Below are 23,702 nucleotides of genomic sequence, written 5' to 3' on the forward strand. Positions count from 1 at the left end.
TATTCAATCCAGTTAGTCATATCTACTCATATGTGATAGGGGTTAATTGTTTTTAGTACTGTTTTTATGATTCACTAACTCACTTTTATTGAAAAATGACCATTACATCCATCTCCAAGAAATGCTGTGTTACTGTGAATTGTGGATAATTTTCCACTGGAAATTTATTTATATATCCAGTGCAAAATTGCATAAATATTCTCTGGATTTTAAGAATTCAGTGCTAATTCTTTTTGTAGAGCAGCGAACTTTGTGTTATAGAATGGTTCTGAAGCATCTTAGTAAAATGATTCTGAAGCTCTTACTGGGCTGTTTAACAGCTCTCACTCCATCATCTCAGCTTGGTTTGAATTGCATTAAAGGTTTTTATTGCATTACTGTGTATATTTTGTTCATGAAGTACATATATTAAAGCAGCTAACAGAAAATGTAAAGCAAAACCTGACACACTGGCTTTTTATTGTTCATTTTGGGCTAATTTCTCACTGGTTTTGCATATGGACAGCAGTCTGTTAATGTTTTGTTAGCAGTATGAAATACCATACATTTATTTTTCTTCATATATAGCTTAAATTTATGTTAGTGGAAATGTTTTCTTGATAGTAATGAAGTCGTTGAGTTTTTGTAAATATCCCATCTGTGTAGGTGGCTTTTGGCAGTATGAGCTTGATACCAGGTTGAATTGTTTAAAAGTATATATAGTGTTTAACTGGTAATGATATAAATAGCACGGATCTTTCTGAATTTAGGATTTTCTATATTTATTTCAAATTCAGAAAATCAAGCCTTTCTATTTTACTGCCTTTTGTTACTTCTTAAAATAACTCTCAAATAGATACTCATCAGCCAGTTAGTGTCACTGTATGGCATAGAAGAAAAGGTTTGAGTTCCATGCTGGTGTGATCATAATTTTCTCATGGGGACACCTGCTGCTTCTTCATCCAGTACTACTGGATATATTCCTTTTTCTTTGCCTGCTTTTTGTTGTTGTCCTAGCAGGGGAAGATGATGTAGGCAGGAGCTGCTAAATTTAGCTTTAATCATTACTGTCATGATAAGTGCAGCAGCAGCTCCTGACTTTCTGGGCCAAATGGGGTTGCTGACCTGTGTTCTGAAAACCCTGTTCCCTGTGCTGCTGCTTCTCTTTTCAGCCTTTGGCTTTTGTACTCTGCTCTTCCTCTAACACGTGCTGAAGGTAAATCTCACCTCAGCAGCTTTGTGCTTCAATCTTATTGTGCTTTCCTCTCTTTTTGTGTAATGATGTAGAAACCAACAGCCTGCCTGCAGTGATACATCTCCAAATAATCCATACAGAAGCAGAGGAAAGGCTGGATAAGGTGGCCTCTCAAAGAGCCAGACCGTGCATTAAACACAGCTCTTGTGTGAGCCCTGCACCTCAACAAAATTAGGAGTGGTCTTTTTGATGTGATTTGTACAAAATAGTAGGTAGCACTCCCTCCCAAATTCTCAGATCCAGATATTTCTCCATGTTTACTTGCTTTCTGGCATAGACAAAAATTGTGGACCTGCCCCTTCCCCTCATTTCCCCCACTACATTTCTGTTTTTTGTTTTCCTGGAGAAGAAATTTTAAGTGAAACTGTCACTTTGTCTGGAAAATTTCATAAATGTCTGTCTACCAGGCTGGTGTGAAGACGCTGAGGTCCGATTCCATCAGCAAGAGAACATAGCAGTAATAATGAATGTTTGCTGAAAATACGAAATCAGTGACACCATTCTGTCTGGGCAAAACACACTTACTCAAGAATATTGTGGCATCTAGCAGTTAAAATATGTCAAAAATTCATGATGCTGCACAGTCTAGACTGTCTGAGTATTTCAGTCCAGTGTGTTGTAGGAAAACCTTGATCTTTCTTGCTCCTGTAATCAGTGTTTTGCTGTTTGATGCTTTACTACTTTCTGAGATTGCTTTTTATCCAACACTTGTCTACTTCCCTTGTACTTAAAGGTATTAGAAGTTCTTATAATCTTGGACATAAACAAGATGCCTAAAATTGTTTCACCTCTGAGCACTGTTTTTTTAACTGTTCAACACAGTATATAGGTAACCGTGCATCACGATCAGCTCAGCTGTTTGATCCCTCAATTATTCCCATTGAAATGGAAGACTTAGTTTTGATCAGGTTGTAACAGCAAGAAGGAATTTGTTTGGAAGTGTTGTATGTTTTTAAAGCTCTTCTGAGATTTTTTTTTTCTTTTCCAGATAGTCCTTTTGAAGGTAGATATAATGTTTAATTTAAAAAACAACCAATTTCCCCTTCTGTTTCTGCACTCACACACATTTAAATGGTTCAGTGTACTAAGGGTTTTACTGGAGAAGGTATTAATGGATCTGCAGCTGTTCAGGCAGCAACAAACACTATGCTCAGAAGGGCAATTTTGTTTTCTAGTCTGTAAAAATTTCATGGTGGTGTGCTATCCCTTTCTCTTTGTGGGTTTTTCAGGAAAGGAAAGTAGTAGAAGGTGCCTAAAGTTGCTGCCCTCTTGTGGAAGAGCTGTCACTGTCTCCAAGAAAGCATTATTTTTAAAATTTTTTTTTAGCTGAAATCTCAAATTAAATAGGCTTCAAAGTTGTCTTCACTTTTGTTTCTAATTCAAAGCAACTTCAAGCCTGACCTTGAATTGCTAACCACACTAAAGTGTGTTGGGAAGCCTCAGCTGTGTTGGAGCTGATTTTTTGTGCCTTGGGTTTGGGTGTTACTGGTTCATTGTGAGTGTATGAGTTCTGTATTGTGGGAGAGGAAAGACGGACTTTTTGCTACTGCTTCTGTGTGCTTGCAAGTGTTTGGCTGTTTAATAGCTGTAACCATGAGTCTATGCCGCTAGCATAAAATTCAGATGGGGGTAGATAATGCTAGTGTATTCTGATTTGTTGTAAAATAATTATTTAGCCTTATATGATAAATAATGAATTTATCATCTTAATAAGATAAATATATTTTGCATATTAAAAATGTAATATAAGTGTATGGTTCTAAGAGGAAAAATTCTAAGTTAGAAATGTCCAGAGACCTTGAATTGTAAACTACATTTTAAAAGAAATTTTAGTACTCTAAATTTGCCATATGATTTGCTTTGTTTGCTTTCAGTTAAATGACAAATAGTTTCAATATTGTTTCTCTCAGATATCATTTAAGTTTTAAATATTTTAGACGTCTTATAGAAAATAATTTTTCTAGAAGTATGTTTAAAACAAGACTTACTGTTGTGAAATACTAGTGAAAGATAGTTATGACGTGTGACACAACAGCTTGCACACACTTACTGCAGTGTTTATATTTTTCAAATCTAAAATGATGTTAAAGGTTTTTTTTTACTTCTTAGAATGTCACGAGCATTGGTTTTGATAGTACAGCTTCTCATAATGGCGAGTTTGAGCTCTGCCTTTTATATCTACTAATTCTGCCTTAGAGTAATTCCATGTGTTTGAATTTTTAAGGAAAATTATATAAAAAACAATGCATTAAATTTATTAATAAATATTCATACTGCATTTCCAATTTCCATTTTGATTTTAAAAATTCTGGAGGAGAAGGATTGTTTCAGAAACACATTTGACACAATCAGTAAAATAAATTACCTAATCTGTCATCTGTGATATGTTTGCCAGCAGTCATGATAAAGTACTATGACATCTCCACATTTTGAGTAGCCGTGCTTGTTTCTCAATCCTTCTTTCTGCCAGAATTTTCTTTAAAGCTGCAGCCTATCAACACAGTCAAATATATTTGATATCAGGTAAGAAGTCTCAAAGGACATTGTAGATTCATCTTGTTCCAAATATATTAACTAATAATGTTTCCTAGAAATGCAGAAAATTCAAAGGTTTTATAATTTGATGCATTAGGAAATGCTGTGCTGAAAGAAATAAAGTCCTACAATTGAAGCTAAAATCTACTTCAGCCATAGCCAAATTTTTGTCAGATAGATCCTCAAAATTTAGGTGTTAGTGGTGATATTACTACCTGCAGCTGTTTGCTTTGCCCTCTTGCTGTTGATTAATGTCCTTGTAATCAGAGGTAGCAGTATGGGACGTGTGTGACCTATTTGCAGGCCAGTGCTTAACTTGCCAATAAAACCAGTTTCTGGTGAGTTTGTTGACAAGGCCTCCTGTGTTTCAGATGTGTGCCATCCTCTTTTATGACAAGAATAGTAATCTGAGCTGCAGTGCTCAGAGCACAGAGAAAGACGAGTGCTACAAACAGTAACCCACATGCACTGAGCTTCAGGAATCTTAATTTGCTGTCAGCATAATTTGACACACATGTGTGTAAACTGAAAATATCTTTCAGGAGACTCAAGTCTTGATATAATGCCATAAATTACATGAATTTGCACAAAAATATGTGATATCTATATTATGCAAGTTATATCAACAAAATACGTACTATTCATTAATTTGTCTATATTACAATATTTTAAAAACCAGTGTATGGGAACCATGTCTGCTGTGTTGTTCTTTCTGGGTTTTGGCCACAACAGTTTTTGACATTGGATCTCCTTCCTCTGTTTTGCATCTTCTCTTCCTGTTTTTTAAGTTATGGAACTTGTGGAATCTATTTTAATATTAAAATAATAGTTGTAAAGTGTCTGTGTTGTATTTCATGAATGAGGAGGAGGAGAAGATGCGTGCTTCAGTATTTGGAAATTTGTGTGTAAAAGTGACAGACTGCAGAACTGTTGATTATTATAGAGCAGGTTTAGATCAGAAACACTTCCAAGGCATTTATTGTGGCTGTTTGTATTGTTCTGGTAATACCTTTTTAAGTGTACAAATAGCATATAATAGGTGAAGTTACTTACTTGTAGCTTTCAGATTCATTTCAGGTTTGTTTTGTTCATGTATAATTGTGACTAAATTATAATGGTGTCTGTTAAAAGAACAACCATACGTCTAATTCATTTTCCAGAAAAGAATACCCACCTCAGCTTCAGAAAGTGGAGGCAGACCACATTAGATTACCACGGTCTCAAGGAGTGGGTAAGTTATCTTTAGAGTTCTCATTTCTTCTAAGCAGAATAATTTTTTTAATACCTGATTTGGGTGGGTGTGTTTCCAAATCTTGTATAACCCTTAGTATATCTACTTACAGCCTTAGATCATGTTCTTCTAGTTTTGTACAAGTTTGTGCATGAAAGGATGGTTTTGCCCTTCTTGACAGTTTTCTGCAACTAGTTCAGTCATGTAATAATTTTAAATTAGGCTTCAGTTATTTTAAAAGCAACAGAATAGGGAACATTTGGGATCATAAAATTGGAGGTGGAACAGATCTCTGGAGTTAACTAGTCTGAGCCCAAACTCCCCGCTTGTTTGTGAATTATTGTTGAGGAACTTTTGTATCAGTGTTAGTACAAGAAAAATGCTATGTAGTAACCACTTGGTATGAAATGTATTCATACACAGAGGGAGTTAATAAAAGAACCAGCATCAGCTCTGTACCTCAACTGAAACGTGCTCTTACACTGTTGTTAGATGCAACAACCTTGCTGTTGGACGTACAGTAGAAAAATTATAGTTTGGTTTCAGGTGTGGAAATTGTGAAACTGGAAAAGAAAATACCCTGTGTTTTGTTAAGCTTTGTTAGCATAGATGCAGTCTGTAAACCAGCTGTTCAGCTGCATAGTCACCTGCACTGGCAAGTTGATCTGCTGTGCCATTTTAGGTTAACGTTAGGTAGATCTTCAGCAGTACTACTCTAAAGTAAGTTAGGGAAAAATCCCGCCTATTATTAATTCTTTTTCGAAAATGATCCATTCTTTAGTTTTGAAATGTCTTCTCATAGTGGGATGTTTGTGAGACCATCAGAATGGATATTGAAAAAGCATTCATATATATTAAAAAAAATAGAGTCTTAAAAAAGTTCTGTGGTATAATAGCATAATCTAGCATCCTCTCCTATTTTTGGCAATAGACCCTCCACTTGATTTGCAGTGAAGTTAGCACAGATTTGCAAATCCAAAGCTTCTTGCAAAGATATAAGATAAAATTGTCAGTGAGTGACCCTGCAATAGTATTACTATTTTGAAGTTACTTTGGAAAATGTTATTTTTTAGTCGTACAACAAATCATGAAACATTTGAAACAGTGTAGATTTTTGAGATTTAAAAATGTGTTTATGTTTGGTTCAAGTTAGTGTATGTAAAAAAGTAAGATGATCATAATTATCAAAGTATATGAGTGGACATTTCTTGTTAATGTTTTTGCATCTTTTCCCTTCTAGACAGTGTAATGGAGAACACAGATGACTCAGAATCAGAATCTGATGTTAAAAGAAAGGTGCGACAGAAAGGTCATTGCAATTCATATCAATCTGACTTGAGTCCATCTTCTGCTACAAAAAAATGCTTAACTCAGTCAAAGGTGGGTTATATTTTAAAAATATGTAAACTCTTGTTGAATTTTAAAAGTTGTTGCATATTTCAAAAACAGACGTTCAGGAGTAAAACAGGTTGAGGTTTTAAAAATCCATAGAGTTGGGAGGAAGATTTACATAATTTAAAAAAAAGTTACAGTGATAGAGATATTTAAATGATCGTATTGCTGCTGGTTGTGAAATACTACTTTTCTGACTTGAGCAGACAGAAGCTGCACTGAAAATAAAAGAAATCTTGATTTTATTGAATAGCTGACTGATAAACCAGAGATTAATAATTTTAATTTGCTGAAATAGAGGAACAATTTTTTGCACTTTGACAGATTTTTTTTTCAGTGTCATGATTTTCTGTACTCAAAAGAGTAAAGATTAAAGTGCTGCAAAGATGCAAGTATTTTTTATTAAGTTGCTCACTTTTTCAGTGAGAGTAGTTCCTTAGTGGCATTCTCTGGTCTACATGCAGCCAACCAGGATGTTTTTGTCAGGACCTTGTTTGACTGTCAGATGTAAGATACTGTGGAAATTGCTTTAAGGCTCTCTCTGTATTTTTATCAGCTTCCCAGGCTGCTATGGAAGTCTCATAATGCACACATACAGGTCACATAGTTTCACTATCAAAGCAAAACTTCCTGTAAGGAGATCTGGGTTAAAAAAAAAATAATTATAGATCTATGATTTTTATATATGCTTAGCTTTTGTTTGAAACACCTGGTACCACTCTTTGGCATTTCCATTGCTCATTTAGTTAATTAATATGATGTTAATAAAAAAACTGGTTTTAAAATTTTTGGCATGTGGTTGAAGTAGAGGGTGCAATTACTCTATCCTTAAGATCATCCAGGTACTCTTGGTGCCTTCTCTTGAATATTTTTAATGTCTGGTTGAAATTCTTCAATGTGATAAGCAGTATCTTTCTAAGAACTATATCCTGTAAAAGCACTGAGGCACAATGCTGGTTTACATTTAACTTGCTGTCATCCCACAACTCAGATTTCAAAGGTCTGATACATTTTATACGCTTGGGGTTTTTTCCTTCTGTTTCTTTACAGTATTTGAAGCTTTGTTAAATTGCAGAAAATTGGTAAAAATAATATGTTCTTATTGTATGATTTTTGTCTTTAAATTTGGGGCTTGAAATTCCCACACCTGTGGAAGTCCTCTTTTGGAGGCGTGTTCATGGCTGGGAGTGGGGAGAGGTGTAAATTGTGAAAGCTGTGTTTTCAAAGTAAATACTGAAAGTTTTTGATGGGATATAGGTATTTGTTGCCTTCAGTAGTTCACAGTACAGTGGTTATACTGTTTGAATTCAGTGCTCCAGGAGACAATAACGTGCACAAAATTGTAATCTCTAGAGATGTCCTGTATTTACTTTAGTACTCGTTCTGTAGTTTATATGTTATAGAAGTCCAAGTTCTACACTTGTAATACAAAATTAAGTGGGACCTGGTAAATGTGAGAAAAACAAAAGGCATCTATCTATCTTTGCAGTGAGAGGATACATTTTCCCTTGTAGCCCCTGCCTGCATCTTGAAAGTTTGGGGAACTCCTGTTCCTCAAGTCCTGTTTTCTTCTCTGTGACATATGACTCTAGAACAATTTATGCACTTTGCCTTTTCTTAGTCTCCCTTGAGGAGTGAATTTGCCTGCATGCCTTGCAGGGCTGTTAGAAGATACCTTGGAGGGACAAATAAATTGGACCTACAAGGTTTCCTCAAATCCTCTCCAGTACTGCTCTAAGGAGCAAATTAATCTGTAGGTTACATTATTTTGTCCCATGGAACTGTTTTTACAGAAATGGTGTAACTGGACCATCTTGCTGATGGATATATGTATCTGAACAGTGTGCAAGGTTTTCATTTATGGAAGAAAATGCAAGAAAAAAAATCTGAATTGTCCAACATTAACCGCTTAAAAAAATTGTTACAAATGACATGTGTTCCTTTTAGAACATTTTTCATTTTCTTAATTTAAATAAAAAATAAGCTGTGTTTTACTATAATGGCTAATGTAGTGTTCTCAATTTCCACTGGATGCTATGAAAAATTTTTTCACTCTTCCAGAAGGGTTTTCAAGCATTGGAAGAGGATGGCCAGGCATGTGGTTGAGTCACCATCCCTGGAGATATTTAAAAGACATGTAGATGTGGCTCCTGGGGATATGGTTTAGTGATGGGAGTTCTGTGTTAATAATTTGACTTGATGATATTAAAGGTCTTTTCCAATCTAAGTGATTGTATGATTAATTCTGAACAGAAATCAAGTACAAGTTCTGAAAATTGTGTCTTTCTGCTTACAGTTACTGATTGTGTGTTTGTTTCTCCTTTAGCTTTTGGAACAGGTTGATTATTCTACTGAATGCCCAAATTGTGGGAGGGCAAATGAAAATCAGACCAAATGCCGACATTGTGAAAGTGCTTCTCTAAAGGATTTGCAAAGAGTCTCCAGACAAACTGTAACGTTGAGTGAATCTGTGGGACCTTTATCACGTTCTTCAATACATCAGAATTCAGCAGGGCAAAAATCTTCAGGTACAGGGTTCAGCACGAAGAAGTTTTATAGTTCTGCTGTTGGAAAAGGTCCAGCGGATATTCTACTGAGTAATGAGGTTGTAGGACATTCTATGTTACGACAGAATGGAAAAATTGGTCTTATAACTGGCACAAAAAATCCTAAAATTACAGGCGGCTTAAGACAGAGGAGTACAAGACCATCTGAATTAAATGATCCAAGTAAGTACCTTTTTATGAATACAGCCATTAGCTGGAAACATAGAATATTATATAGTGAAAGAACTGTTTGTGCATGTTTACATGACTGATGTTGCATGGAATATTTTTGTGTTCTTGGGAAAGAGGGACAGAACTAATGATTTCCTTTTCATATGCAGAGGTACTCTTCAAGAAGGGTGAACATTGGGAAAAACAAAAATTATTTTGTGACTTTTATTTATTTTGTTTGTTTTTTAAAAAGATATTTACATTTAGGATATGTAGGGAAAAACCAGTATTCTTAGCAGAATTCCATCATTCATTCTCCCAGGAGGAAAGACAGTATTTGAGTTTTATTTTGTGTTTTCTTTCCTCTTCTAAACTATTTATCTATTTAAATGTAATAATTTGTAAAATGTTAATTTCTGTGCTTTCTCTTTGTAAACTCAGTAAGGAGGAAGGATGGAGTAAAGGAAGTTATGTTTCTGGTTCTGTGCTTAGTTTATTAGACCATGTTGTCCTACTGATTTGGATGATTTTAGTCATAATTTCTATTGTCGCTTTTTAGATTGTATTACTTACTGTCAATTCTTGACTGAACCAAGTTCACTTCTGTCTAGAGATGGATTAATGTTGCTAATTTTTTGTATAGTTAGTTATAATAAATCAAAAACAAGGCAGAGAATGCTTGCAACCAGATTCCAAATAAACATTAGTAAAAACATAGTATAAATATACATGTGGATTTTTTTTGGCACTGCAGGACAATTACATAAATTACTTAAAAGGTATTACTTGAAAAGAAATTTCTGTTACAAAAACATATAGTGGTTGAGAATGTAATATTTTCTGTTTAGTTGTTTTGTCTAGTGATGAGGAGGAGGAGAATAGTGGCAGCACTAGGAGCATGGAAATCATTTCACCTGGTCTTGCAGATTCAGCCCACTCCTCCCTATCTCCTTCTACAGGAAAGGTGGAAGCAGCATTAAAGGAAAACAGTTGTGGAATAGAACAGAGAATAGGTAGTATAACTACAGAAATTGCCGTCACACTAGCAAGAAAAGCCAAAAATGAAAAAAAGACATTTTTTACAGAAAAATGTAGTGGTTGAGAATGTAATATTTTCTGTTTAGTTGTTTTGTCTAGTGATGATGATGAGGACGAGAATAGTGGCAGCACTAGGAGCATGGAAAGCATTTCACCTCGTCCTGCAGATTCAGCCCGCTCCTCCCCAGCTCCTTCTACAGGAAAGGTGGAAGCAGCATTAAAGGAGAACAGTTGTGGAATAGAACAGAGAATAGGTAGTATAACAACAGATACAGAAATTGCAGTCACACTACCAAGAAAAGCAAGAATGAAAGATCAGGTACTATTTAATGCTTTGTTTAAAGAAAACAGAATCAAATAATACATTGAATATGTAAAGGCTTGTTTTGTGTTGTCAGAAGTTGACTGTATTTGATTGTTTTTCTTACTCAGCAGCTCATCAAGTAGTCTCTCTGCATACTTAATACTGGAAACATAAGAAAATGTGTTCATTATGTTTTTAAAAGCATTCATAATGATTTTAATTATGCTGTTAGAACAAATGCTTCTGTGTTGAATGTTTACTCTTTGAGACTGGACAGGGATTCTCTGAAGCTCAAGGTCTCATTTTGCAGCAGAATGTCAGTACCAGCTGTTGCCTGTTGAGACTTTCTGAAGTTAAACATGAAAAGAGACACTGGGATCAGTAATGGTCCTTTAAAATTAAAATGCTTCAACAACTGTCCCAATTAATAGCACTTATTTTAGGACTTTTGTGGTGGGGCTTGTGTTTTTTTAGTTGAGTACTGCTGTAAGAATTGGATAAGCAAAGACAAAAAAATCCATGAGCATACATTAAGTGTGGCCAAAAGGGAGAGTTTTCATACTGTTTTAAAAGCCATCTCAATAGTGAGATGAGTAAATTCCTTGTGGCAATTGGTGGTGGAATAATAGTGCTGATTAAACCAATTCTTGATTCACTTGTCCAGTTTCACTATTGAGAGTTTGATTCAACAAGAGAAACTGATCAGATTTCAAATTCTTTGAGTTAGAACACTAAAGTACTGATGCCAAAACCTTCTTGCTGTGTTGAGATTCAGAAGCCAGCATTCTAGTGCTGTAGTTAATGAAATTATGGATGTTTATAATATGTTGTATAATTAGTCACCACTATCAATATGAAGCTGTGAACCTGCAGCCTGCAATAAAGCTGCAAAGCTCAAAGCTTGGATTATAAATAGTTCATGAATTAAGTTATTCTGGCAGTATGTGCTGAATTAATTGAAAGCATTGCATTATGAAGGCACTGATGTCTGACTTCTGAAACTCTCCCAAATGTTTTTTTTGTATATCCATATGTTCCTGTTCACTAGTCTTTACAAACCAGTTGCAATACTGTATGTTAGATTATTTTAGAGTCCGAGCTTACTTTTGAAAATGGGCGAAATAAAAAAATATTTGTGAAATATAACACAAATTTTATATTGATTGAATTAACCTGCCAAGATTTGTAGATATCACAGCAGTTTTCTTAGATATAATAGAAAAAGCTTTATTCAGCTGTCTTTCTCTCAAAATATTCATTAATTGTTTACTGAAGGGACTAATTGAATATCACTTGAGATTTTGCTGTTTTATTGTTTGTCTCTGATTTGTTTTGAGCTTTTAATAACATTTAGCCAGTCCAGCAGACAAAAAGGAAAAGCTCTTTTCAACAAGAGGCCTAGAAGAACCTTTTAATTAAAGGGATTTAGAATCCCTGTCTTCTCCAGTGTGTAAAATAAAGGAAGCATCCAAAACTAGACTTTGAATAATTGCCAAGATAGGTTGGTGATTCAGGACTTTGAAATAATTTTCGAGATTTAGTCTTAACAGAAATCCTTTAGAAGGAATCATTTAGAATGTTTTTCTGTGGGATTTTAATTGCATTTTGTAACAAAAAAGAATGTTTATTTATAGGGCAGCTTTATGAAACAATATAAATACCAAAGAAAAGATTAGTGTACAGAAAACGCTTTAACAAAATAGAGCTAAATAAGCAATACAGCAAATAAATATATTTGTAGGCTGGCTATCAGCAGGCTTTATTTCATTGCAATAGGTTTTTTGGTAAGATTATTCTGTTGGTTAACAGGATACTTCATTGAGATTACAGCTTCAGTTAGCATCTAGAGACTTTTCTTGAACTGGAGCCAAATACCACATGGTCTTCTTTCAATGTTTAGTCTTCTGACCTTGGACTCTGTCCTAAATCCATCTTAGTTCTGTAGAGATGCCTTAAGAAAGTTTGATTTGGCTTATTTATTTATGTTTCTTGAAGACTGTACTCTGCTAATGTGGTGATGCAATGTACTTCAAGAATTAGTCACCAAAACCTTGGATTAACAAAAACTGAAAGAAAAAAATTAAACTAGCATTGTGGTGGTTTTACAGCATTAGTGCTTTTTTATCTAAATAAAATGTATTAAAAATAACTTTGCTTTGCTAGACTGCATAGTGTTTCCAAAAGATAAAAATTAATTGGTTTTGGCAATTTAGAAGCACTATTTGTGTTTTGGAAATGTCAGTAAAATGTCTACAAGTGTGAGGTTACCTTTTATTTTCTTCTTGAATGTAGCAATATTAACATCCTCAGGTGTTACAAAAAGTCTTTTAGGAATTATCTCCCTTCTGTATTGTATATGTTTGAGATGGATGCTCTAGTAAGTAATCCTGTTGACCAACAGAAAAGCAGCTAAAAATTTAGCCATTAGTTTAAGCGAGCTTGGCTTGGCAATAAACCTTGGTGAGACATTCTGAAACCTGAAAATTACTTTTCAGTTTGGGAACATTGTGTCTAACACTCCAATAAAACGGCGCAAAGTTATTTCTCAAGAGATGGTAACCGAGGCTGTACCTCTAAATTACCAAAACTCCTGTGAAAGTGTCATTCTGAACTGCCGAAGCATACGAATAGGAATGCTGCGCAGAATGGTCGTGGAGCCTGTGATTGTAAGTACCCTTGCTCTTTCACAGCTTTCTTTTCAGGTTTTGATGGATGTTGTATTTTTGTATTTGAACAACATAATATTTTGCCTTTGTCTGGGGAACAGTAAGTTTGTCTCTAATTTCAGAGGCTGTGATTTCCAGAGAACCTCGAATTACTGCTGTGCTCTAACACATGCAGTCTGGCTCTGATTCTTAATAGAAATGTTGTGCTGCAGCCCTCTGAAAGAACGTGTTTGCATGCTGGGGGGAGGTTATGGGCTAGAATGCATTTGTTAAAAAAGTTGAAAACAACAGCTACAGGAAGTTGATAGGTGCAAGGAAGAAGCACTGTCCTAGAGGGGAATAATTGTTTCTTGTATAGATTTTTGTTTTTGGTCAGCCTTGTAAGTTACATGGAGTTTTCAAGGAGTCCTTAAATGTTAGTTGTATGCAGTCAGACAGCATAGAATAAATACTTCTTGCCCAGGTAGCCACACAAAAAGTGTGTTGTTACTTGTTCTTTCCACCTCTCTACAAAAACACTATTGTTTGATTTACCTAAATGCTGATACATGACATTTTGTTTTGAAGAAAAAGAATTTGTGTATTTTTCAGGATATTGTAGAAGTTTTTGAAAACTGAATACTTCAGAGAGATCTAAAGTTTAAACCATCAGTATGACTGAAAGAGACTAGAGTAGCAAACAATGTGCTTGCCTCGAGTTGTGCTGAAATGTACATTTTGTTTTAAAACTTGCATTTTAAGTATTAATTTTTTAATGTGTATTGCTTACATTCTAAGTCCGATGAAATGTGTTTGCTAACAGTTTAAAGGCTTTCAGTCAATTAAAATTTGCAGAAAATATGAGATCTTACAATTGTGTTGTCTTTCAGTTTTGCTTGGATTATATCAAAATACGCCTGGAGAGTCAAGAAGGTGAGTACATTTTTCATTTATGTTAGTACTCAATATATTTATTTTGAATTAAGAAACTCTGTCAAAGGTATTAACAAGTGAGTCCTAATTTAATGTTTATTCTCGTTTTGTCATTTATGTAATAAATTTTACTGGATGTCTGTAGTCAGATAAGAGAAAAGAAAATGGAGAGTACAAATTTGACCTGCCCTTTAAAAAGTGATTAACAAAAATAAAAAGCAAGAGCAACCCTCCTGTGAAATGTTAGCTTTTAAAAACTTTATTAGCTTTTTTATTTCAGTTGTGTTAAGTAGACAGTAAAAGCCACACTGGTTTCTTAAACCTTTCCTGTCTAGATCTCTCTTGATAATTTTGTCTCTAGTGTGAAAGTTGTAGATTTCATGTCACTGAAAGAAATAGTGACATAATTTGGAAAGGGTGAGTTACAACTCCTGCTGTTTCCTTTCTTTTCTTTCGTTGGGTTTTGCTCTGGGCCTGAAAAGCTTTGTTACCTTTTGTTAATCTTAAGTTGCATTCTTAAGATCCAGACCTGTTGAATGTTGATGTTGTTATTTGTAAAAGAGAACTATTGTATTTTGTAATTATTACATGTAGAAAAATGTCTCACAACCTGTAAAGATAAGTGTAGCCTTTGCTTAGTCAAGTATTTAAGTTTATGTTGCATCTAAAATACAGATGCATAGAAACTGAGTTTTCATGCTTTAAATGTATTTAAAAAAAACAAAACACTGAAGGGCTTACTATAATTTGTAGAAAATAGCTATCAAGTTTTATGTAAAACAGCTGTATGGTGCAGTTATTTCCACGGCACCTAATTTGTCAATAGCATAAAAATGGTGACTCATTAAATACTGTGTCTGTTGGGGCACATAGCACTTTTTTTTCTTTTTTTTTCTTTTTTTTTTAAGTTTTGCATGTATATCCACTTATATATCAAATTTTATAGTGCAGTAAAACCTGTGAAAAACTTGACATTGGCATTGGCAGCATCAGATGCAGCGTTAAAATTCTACTGTGTTACTGACATTTATTTTGGGGAATGAACTAGGAGTAGTCCTTTGTTTCCTCAGGCAATCAGATCATTTCTCTGCATGTGTTTATGCTCTTCATATGGGACCTTGGTTCAAAGATAAATGTACAAAGAAAATTTTACAAACTTACTGTAAAATGTGTCATAGCAATAGTTGCAAATTTAAATTACTAGAAATTGTGGGGATTTTTTTCTGTGGAATAAAAAGAGTTAGTGGGCAGAAAACATTTTGTTTCTGATGCCTTTCTTGGCAAATGACATTGGAATTTAGCCTTGGAATTTTAATATATGAAAAGCCATCACTTCTTGCATGTTAATTTTAAAGTTTTAAGTACTTCAACAATTTAGTGAGCACATAGATTTAACATGATTACTTGTTAAAATCAAGGGGGAAATTGTAAAGGAAACTTAGAGACATTTATTATATTTTAATATGTCATTATTTTCTCATAGAATCAGAAAGTGATATCAGAGAGATTAACCTGAAAACTTCAGAGCTTACTAAATGTGAATGGTGTAGTGTCCGAAAATTGCCAGTAGTTTTCCTACAAACAGTACCTTCAACCTGTAGCAGTCTGAGAGATCAACTGAAAATGAGTAAAGATAATGTCTGGTACGAATGCAAAGGAGACAGTAAGTAAACATTTTTAGTCTACTATTCACTCCAAATTGTATTTTCATGTTCTGGGTCATGAAGGAGTGCATTAGGATTAAAAGGGTCATCACTGGCTGCTGTAGGTGTAGTGTTTTTTTAGACACTACATTGCCAGGCTGAGAAAGAGTACAGTTCAGAACAGCTGGGCATCCTCTTTGTCCAGAAACATGCTAGTTGCCACACTCAGTCAATTTAGTACCATTTTTTTCACTAATATTTGTACTATGTGAAACCAGTTTGGTTTGGTTAGTTTTTGTATAGGAGCCTTTACATTTATATGGCAGCTTCTCCTATCTGTGCTGTTCTGCTGACAGACTTTAGCTTTAGTAGAAACTGTTGTATAGGTTGCCTTGGGGATTTTTCCCCTCAGAATACTTGTCATGATGATGTGAGATAGACAAATACCTGCTTAGACAATATGTGGATTATCTTCATGTATATTAAAATTAAATTTAATTTCTACATATTTTTCAAGGTTGTAGCATCTTAATATGCACACCTGTTAAATGTAACACTGAGTCCTCTTTCTCTTCAGTAGGCTTTTATTCAGATAAAATTTCGTGGTTATTTTTACTTACTCACGGTTTTGTACATACATGAATGCATTCAAATGGAGGAAGAATGCTTTCAGCAGTTTCAGAATTGAGTGCTCCCATAATACTGTGTAATAGTCTCATCCATGTCCTGTAAGAAGTATGAGCTGTAAGGAGTCTTACAATTACAGAAGTAATTGGAGAGCATGGAGAAGACCTGGATGCAATTCTGGGAGCAGGAATTAGACCCCAGGTGGACACAGGTGTTCACAAAAAAGGAAAAAGCTTACCAGGATGTCTGTGTAAGAATGGCTCTCTGCAGTGTCCCCACCCAGCTTTACTCCCTGAGGCTGTGGCATGGAGAGTTTTACATCCAGCTGCTTTATTGCATTTGATATGCAGGAGCACTGACACAGTTGCTCTCTGCTTTGTAAGCAGTGAAATTAATTTAAGCCTGCATCCAGAGTTGTGTAAGCAATTGTATGTAGATCCCTAGCTCCCAAAACAGAACACCCAAAAGCCAGTTAGATAGCTAAATTCTGTGTGCAGTGAATTGGGGATTTTGCTGCTGAAGAGTTATTTTTCACAAAAGTTAGCGTGCTGGGCTAAGAATGACCAAAGGGAAATAGTTATGCTTGTGTCTGATACACCTCTTATGGAAAAACAGGTCCTGGCAGCTCTGTGTTGGGCAGCAACATGAGACTGAGATTTGCAGCCTGAATTCTATTCCTTTTTCTGACTGTGTAAAATAATTCCTTTTAGTGCAATTTACTGCTTTTTGATTTTTCAGATCATATAAGTGGATGATACTTATGTAACAGCTGATTGATCCAAGTAATTCTCTCCAACTTCTTCAAAAACAGTGATGTTTTATAGCATAGTCTTCTGGGATCAGAGAGGAAATTATGCTGAATATACAATTTTTGAAATGGTAGTGAAACAATAGGGTAGGAACTGCAGTAAGAAAAAGAGAAAGTATTGGTTACAGTCCTTCTCTCTGTAAATGAAGATGTTATTTCAAAATATGTTTTGGCTTTGCATTAGTGTCATTAAAAAATTTACCAGATGTAATATTTAACGTTTCTTGATTAAGGTAGAATTTGAATGCACTCTTTGCAAATGCAGATAAGAAAGGTTTGGCAGTTAGTCCTTCTCTCTTGTCTGCTCACATCTGTATTACTTCTTACATACATTATCAGCAGTGTGTACTTGTGTTGGCCTAAAATTCCATGAAATTTGTTTATAATTGCAACATGCTGTATTTTTTTTTATTCTCAAATGAATAATTTTCTCCCTCTTTTTTTTGCAGGTCAGGAAGAGCAGTATATAATTTTAATTTTTGAAACTGGTCTTGATCCTCATGCAAATTCAATATTTGAAAAAATAATTATGGACATTGGTATTAGAAATAACATTTCTGACTTCTTTGTGAAAATTTCCTTTGAAGAAGCCAATGCCAGGCTTGTTGCATTTACTAAGTGCTTGGAGGACAATTCCAAAGGAAGCCCATCTCACAGAGAAAGCAAAATAAAAAATGTAATTATGTTTTTGTTTTCGAACTAAGTCATTGTATTATATGGGTTACAGATACACTAAGGATAGTGTGTTAGTCAGCCAAAAACAATTTCATCAACTTTTGATGGCTTTTATATGAAAATTCGCAGACTGGTGGATTATGAAACTATGGGAAATAGTCTGTGCATTCACAGTACTTTTTAGGGTGTTTAGTTTGATTATAAAGTTATACAATGGTCTACAAGTAATGTTGTTACTTAAAAATTATTAAGGGATGAGAAATCTTTACTATAATCAGAAAACAACTTTTTCCAACTGGTAAAATTATGGTATTTCAAACAAGAAATTAAGTTGCACTGTTATGGTTACAGTTAATTAATGCTTTTATTAAACAAACAACTTTTTAAAGAATTAGAAAGTTTTGTGATTCTGCAAGAAATGTTCAAAGACCTAAATGTAATAGACGTGGTAAGAAAACCCACAGACTTGAAGTTCTCAGAAAAAACAGATATTACACTGCTGGACTTCACAAAGTTTTATTACAATTTCAATAAAATTGAGCACAGTATTCAATTTAATATTCACTCTATTCTCTTAAGGTTGCTTCTGAGTCCAAAATGCAGCAACGAAATAAACAGTTACCATTTTTTGATGATGATGAAGAAATTGGTGAACCACATACAGTATTTATTGGTCCTATAGAAAAGTAAGATATTTATTTTTGCCTGTAATAATTCTCTGAGGGGTTTTTGGCATTTCATACTTCTTATTGAATGTATTTTTCTTCTCAGGTTGATAGTTTATCCGCCTTCTCCAGCTAAAGGTGGTATTTCTGTGACCAACGAAGACCTCCATTGTCTAAATGAAGGAGAATTTTTAAATGATGTTATTATTGATTTTTATTTAAAGTAAGTTTTATTTCTCATCAGTTTTCAGTCGTCTTTTACTTTGAAACTTGAAATGTTTTGCCATTAAAAATTCCTAGGTCAATTGGTAACACTTGGTCTCCAGCCATGTGTAGCTGTAATTTTAAAGGTTGTTTTTGATCTTGCAAGAAAGTTTGGTTCTTTTCTTGTCCTGCTTTACAGTGACATTGTTCCTACCTGGATAAAAGTTCTTTGAACTTCTTAACTTCTCAAGAGCAAATTTAACTGGGGGAAAAAAAAAGCTTTTTTAAAGTTCAGGTGTTCTTTCCACAGTGTCTCTGTTTCCTGGAATTTAATTTGTTTTGATTAATGTAATACATAAGTTGATTTTGTGCTGTCACTGAGGCTACAGATGTTAGAAGTATATTAAATTGTTACATGCTGCTGGTTTTATGCTACACATAAGGTGTGTGTGTGTGTTTCTCGGTCTATTAAGGTATTTTAGAAGCAAAAATCAAATGAGTGTGTCACTCTTGGGACTGTTTGGAGATCTGGAGGCTCAAATACAAAATACAGATCTCTTAGGTTTTCATGTAACAAATTCCTTGAAAATTTGTTTTCCTGCCATGAAACAAAAATAAATACAAGAGCAGCAGAACTGCCTGTTGATTGAGCAGAGCAATAACACCTTGAAATGCTAATATCTTAAAATATTACATACATTTTGCATTAATTAGTTCCTGTGGATAGTCAGCTCCAAATAGCTATTCTGTGAGATGCTGCTGCAATTTGGTGGAGAGCACTTGTTAACAGTCCTTTTTACTCTGTTGCTGAGTACTTTGAGTTCAAACCTCTATTACTTTTTCTTTATTTTCTTTTTTTTTTAAACTAATTAGGTATTTGGTACTTGAAAAGCTGAAAAAAGAAGATGCTGATAGAATACATGTGTTCAGTTCATTCTTCTATAAACGCCTTAATCAAAGAGAAAGAAGAAATATTCATGAAACTTCAAACCAGACGTAAGTCTGTTGATAAGTCAGTTTAACATACAGCTAAGTGCAATGAAGACTCTTAAAAACAGATGCTTTACAGAGAGCAAGAACAACAACACTCTAGGGAGCACTGAGACCTGTAGCAGATGTAGAATATCCCTTGAAAATCTTAACAACCCGTGCAGGTGAAAATATCTGGAAAATGCTCCCTCAAATAAAAGAAGCCACCCTACAAATTATATGTTGATTTCTTCTTTCAGAATACAACAGAAGCGACATGGCCGAGTAAAAACGTGGACACGACATGTTGATATTTTTGAGAAAGATTTCATTTTTGTTCCCCTTAATGAAGCGTAAGTGAACATACTTTTTTATCACATTTGGTAAATGCTTAAGCTTCATAATCCTGAAATTGAAAGTTACATTACAATAAGAATGGAAGTTAAATATTAAGAGAATAAACATCCTTTTCCAGATGATAAAAATTAACTGGTTATGTAAGACCTTTAAATGTTGTAGTATAAGAATTATCAGACAATATAAAGACAGCAAAAATTAACTTCTCTGAGTACTTTTTCTAGGTTTTACCTCAATCTCTTGCATTCTTTCTTCTAAAGCTTCTGACACTGATAACTTTTGGATTTATCTTTTTTAGTTCCTCCTAATGAGACCTCTCTCGTATAGATGGGATCATCTTTAGTTACAATAAATGGATATTTAAAGAAAACTTAATTGAAAATCACTACTGCCTTGAGAACTTTATTATTTTTTCTTAATATCCCTTTGTCCTGCTGTTTGTTAAGGATCAGGAAGCAGACCATTAACTTTCTAATGTTTGCTAAGAACTTTGTTGATGCTTGCTTTCCTTAAGGTCAGAGCAAGTTGTCACAAACACATTCCTGTATTTCACAGAAATAATCTAAACAGTTTTTAAGCCAAAATATTTATGAAAGTTAAAGTACTGTATTTTAAACATATGCAATAAAAAAAAAGTAAGGACAGATACACAGGAATTTTCTAACTAACATCTCATAGGCATATCTAGCTGATATTTAAAAAATTTTTAAAAGAGATTTTTTTTTAATAAAACATCTCGGTACTGTGCCATTGTGCAGTGGGAGGCAAATTTCTAAATCTTCTCCTCTCCAGCTGAGTTCTGAGGCTATCAGTATAGAGGCAGTTATGAGATAACTGGCCATACGTAGATATGTCCTTTTTATAAAGTTGTATTTCCCCAACAAAGGTGTTCATCAGCACTAACTTTAGTTTTTAATGTACCATGACCTCTGGCAAGGCATCCAGATCTAGGGGATTTTAATGACTCAGGTGTAAGGTCTACTGCAGGTTCCTGTCCACTGCAGACTTCAACCTTGCCATCCCTCTCCCATGAAATTTCAAGTACCAAAACTTTGAATTGTGTGTCATTTTAAGCTGCCTTTGCACTTGTTATATAGTTCACTTCCCACCATCCTCTCTTGTGTCATTCACATATGCACAATGGGTTATGCGTAGGAGAAATGAGGTTATGCAGAGGAGAAATGACTATGAGTTAGAAGTCACCTGAAAAGGAAAACAAATAGTTGTGTGGTTTTATAAGAATTATTTATGTTGCTAGTAACTTAAAGCACAGTAGTTTTCAGTGTCTTGTTCGTTTACTGACAAGGAACTAAAGCAATGTCTTTCTCAGCATGTAGAACATGACAGTTCATACTGAAGGCATAGCATGGATGCCATGTGTGAGTTGGTGATTTTGGGTTAGAGTAGCTTGGTCCCGTGGACTCATCCTGTTGTGATTAGAGCATAAGTGTACTCCTGGTGTGCATCTGTCACCTGGATATAATCCTGCTCATACTTCCCAGAACTGTCCCTTCACCATAAGCTGAAGCTTGTCAAGTGGTGACAAGGACATTCATTTGGAACAGAGGTTTCCTGATAGGTACAGTAAGAATATTGCAGAGCAGAAAAATAACCAGGTAGCCAGGGAGATGAAAGGGGTGGTTTGATGGGGAGTTGCTGTGGGTTTTGTTGTCTAGTTCCAACAAGTTTTTCCAGACTATCTCATAACCACTAGATTAGGGAATGTAGACTCATCATCTAACCAGCTGTCAAACTGCAGTAAGTGGAGGTGGGCAGGTTGGCTCCAGGGCAGAATCATGTTCAGAACAATGTGTTTTGATTTAACCATGACTACATCTGTGTCCTTTGGCTGTACAGTCCTTCTTGTTCAGGTCTCCAATGAAAATGGGTTGTTCTCTTCAAAGTAACAAGCTGTTCTCTTTTTACATCCAGGTTAATATGCTAGTCTGCTGACATAATTGGTACATCAAGTCTCTGTTAATAAAATACACACACTTTCCAGAGTTGGGCAGTACTTAAAACCTTCATTTATTAGCTGTGGTGAATCATTCAAGACAAACCATACCACACATGCTGCTTTCAGTAGCCACTTACTTTAATTGCCATTAAGTTTTGATGCAGTTCAGGCTTCATAACCATCCAATTATTATTTTAGCATGGCAGTTAGACATGCATTTTTAGCTGCTGCTTTTTCTTTTGTCTCCTAAAACACACTGAAATGTGACTTCTCCTGTATAATACATAGCTAGCTTCTGTTATTTGCTGTACACAATCAAAGATCCCTCGCAAGATTTCTTAATTGGACAATGAAAATCCACTTGTAATGCCTCAGTTCCTAAATTTGCTGCTGCTCTAGTTCTGATTGAGTGGCAAGTCAGTGAAGCCTAATGAAGCAGGAAAATGGGAGGAGACTGTTGCAAAACTTACACTTTGTGTTGGGGGATATAACTGTTTTTGATTGGAAAAATTAGAATGTAAGTTCTGTGAAGGGTGAGGAAGACAGAAGAGCAATTGTGATGGCATTAGAAGCACTATTGTTCTTCTCCTTCTTTAACTCACTGTTGACAAGATTTCTTTAAAAATGTGAATGTTAAATACAGTTGGAAGATCACATAGGTGGGAGATTATGGGCAGTTCAGCCATACCATTAGATCTGACTACTTATGTTGCTAGTCCTGAACTACTAGAAAACTTCAAACAGCCATAAAATATGAACTCTACAATCTTTAATTAATGCATTAATGAAGAAAATGTTAAAAAAGAAATAATCTTAAATTCAGAGAAATTTAAAAAATGTATAAAGTGTGAGGAAATTGAAAGAAATATTTAAGACAGCACCTGTTTTCAGCTAACTGCATCATATTAATTAATTTGTTGGTGATTATTTGCATGGAGAAATTGTACTTTTACAGAAGCCTATGAAGGCTTGAGTAAAACCTGGTCAGAAAAGTGAACAGCTGGTACAGTTTATCTTTGAATAATTATGGGGGCATTAATGTAATTACCAGTTTTTAATATATTTGTTTCATTGCAGCGCCCACTGGTTTTTGGCTGTTATCTGTTTCCCTGGTTTAGAAAAACCCAAATATGAACCAAATCCCCATTTCCATGAAAATGCTGCAATGCCGATGAAATGTTCCTCTTCAGATGGAGAGAGCAGCACACCATCTCCTTTGCCAAATGAATTAGATGCACAAAACTCGCCTTCCAAGTCTACAGCAAAGAAGACATTTACCAAAAAGTACAGTACAGCTTTAACCGACCCAAACACTGAAATAGAGGACAGTGAATCTTCGTGTTGTAGAAGAAGTCCTTGTAGGGTGAAAAGTGCTTTCAAAAAACTGAATCAAACAGACAGTGATGTGGAAGAACCTAACACTGTGGAATCAGCATGCCATAAACTAGACCATAGAACTCTGGATGAAAACGGTATACAGGGTGAATTCACAGCTGCTAGCCAATCTATGGGTATGTAAATGTAAAAATATGCACATTTTAATGAAATATTTGGAGATTTTAGATCTGTTACTACTTCTGATACAATACAGTGGTGTAAATAGTATATGGCTTAACTTCAAGTGCTTGCAATATAAGTAATTCATTCATAGCTGGATTTTAAAAGTTTTTGTGGCTGTTAACATAACTCTCATGGCAAAGGGCTAGAGATAAAACACCGTTTTCCTAAATCAGATTAATTTTTCAATTCTATGACCTTTTTTCAAACA

At 34.7% G+C, this 23,702-nt stretch overlaps 1 protein-coding gene across 14 annotated transcripts in view; it reads left to right on the top strand.

The window, feature by feature from the left end:
* Nucleotides 1-23,702, top strand: part of SENP6 (SUMO specific peptidase 6) — a 70,617-nt gene that overhangs the window by 36,485 nt on the left and 10,430 nt on the right. For 9 of the 14 annotated variants that reach the window (XM_064412460.1, XM_064412468.1, XM_064412462.1 and 6 more), the window contains 14 exons: nt 4,930-5,000; nt 6,241-6,380; nt 8,719-9,121; nt 9,958-10,122; nt 10,234-10,466; nt 12,947-13,117; nt 13,987-14,029; nt 15,513-15,692; nt 17,557-17,783; nt 18,362-18,468; nt 18,554-18,670; nt 19,525-19,647; nt 19,881-19,973; nt 23,012-23,445. In XM_064412460.1, coding sequence (XP_064268530.1) covers nt 4,930-5,000; nt 6,241-6,380; nt 8,719-9,121; nt 9,958-10,122; nt 10,234-10,466; nt 12,947-13,117; nt 13,987-14,029; nt 15,513-15,692; nt 17,557-17,783; nt 18,362-18,468; nt 18,554-18,670; nt 19,525-19,647; nt 19,881-19,973; nt 23,012-23,445 — 2,507 coding nt within the window. The remainder of the gene's footprint in view (nt 1-4,929; nt 5,001-6,240; nt 6,381-8,718; nt 9,122-9,957; nt 10,123-10,233; nt 10,467-12,946; nt 13,118-13,986; nt 14,030-15,512; nt 15,693-17,556; nt 17,784-18,361; nt 18,469-18,553; nt 18,671-19,524; nt 19,648-19,880; nt 19,974-23,011; nt 23,446-23,702) is intronic. The other 5 variants (XM_064412471.1, XM_064412466.1, XM_064412467.1 and 2 more) reach the window with 2 other exon arrangements.

The sequence above is a fragment of the Passer domesticus genome, chromosome 3 (assembly GCF_036417665.1).
Source record: "Passer domesticus isolate bPasDom1 chromosome 3, bPasDom1.hap1, whole genome shotgun sequence".
Taxonomy (NCBI): domain Eukaryota; kingdom Metazoa; phylum Chordata; class Aves; order Passeriformes; family Passeridae; genus Passer; species Passer domesticus.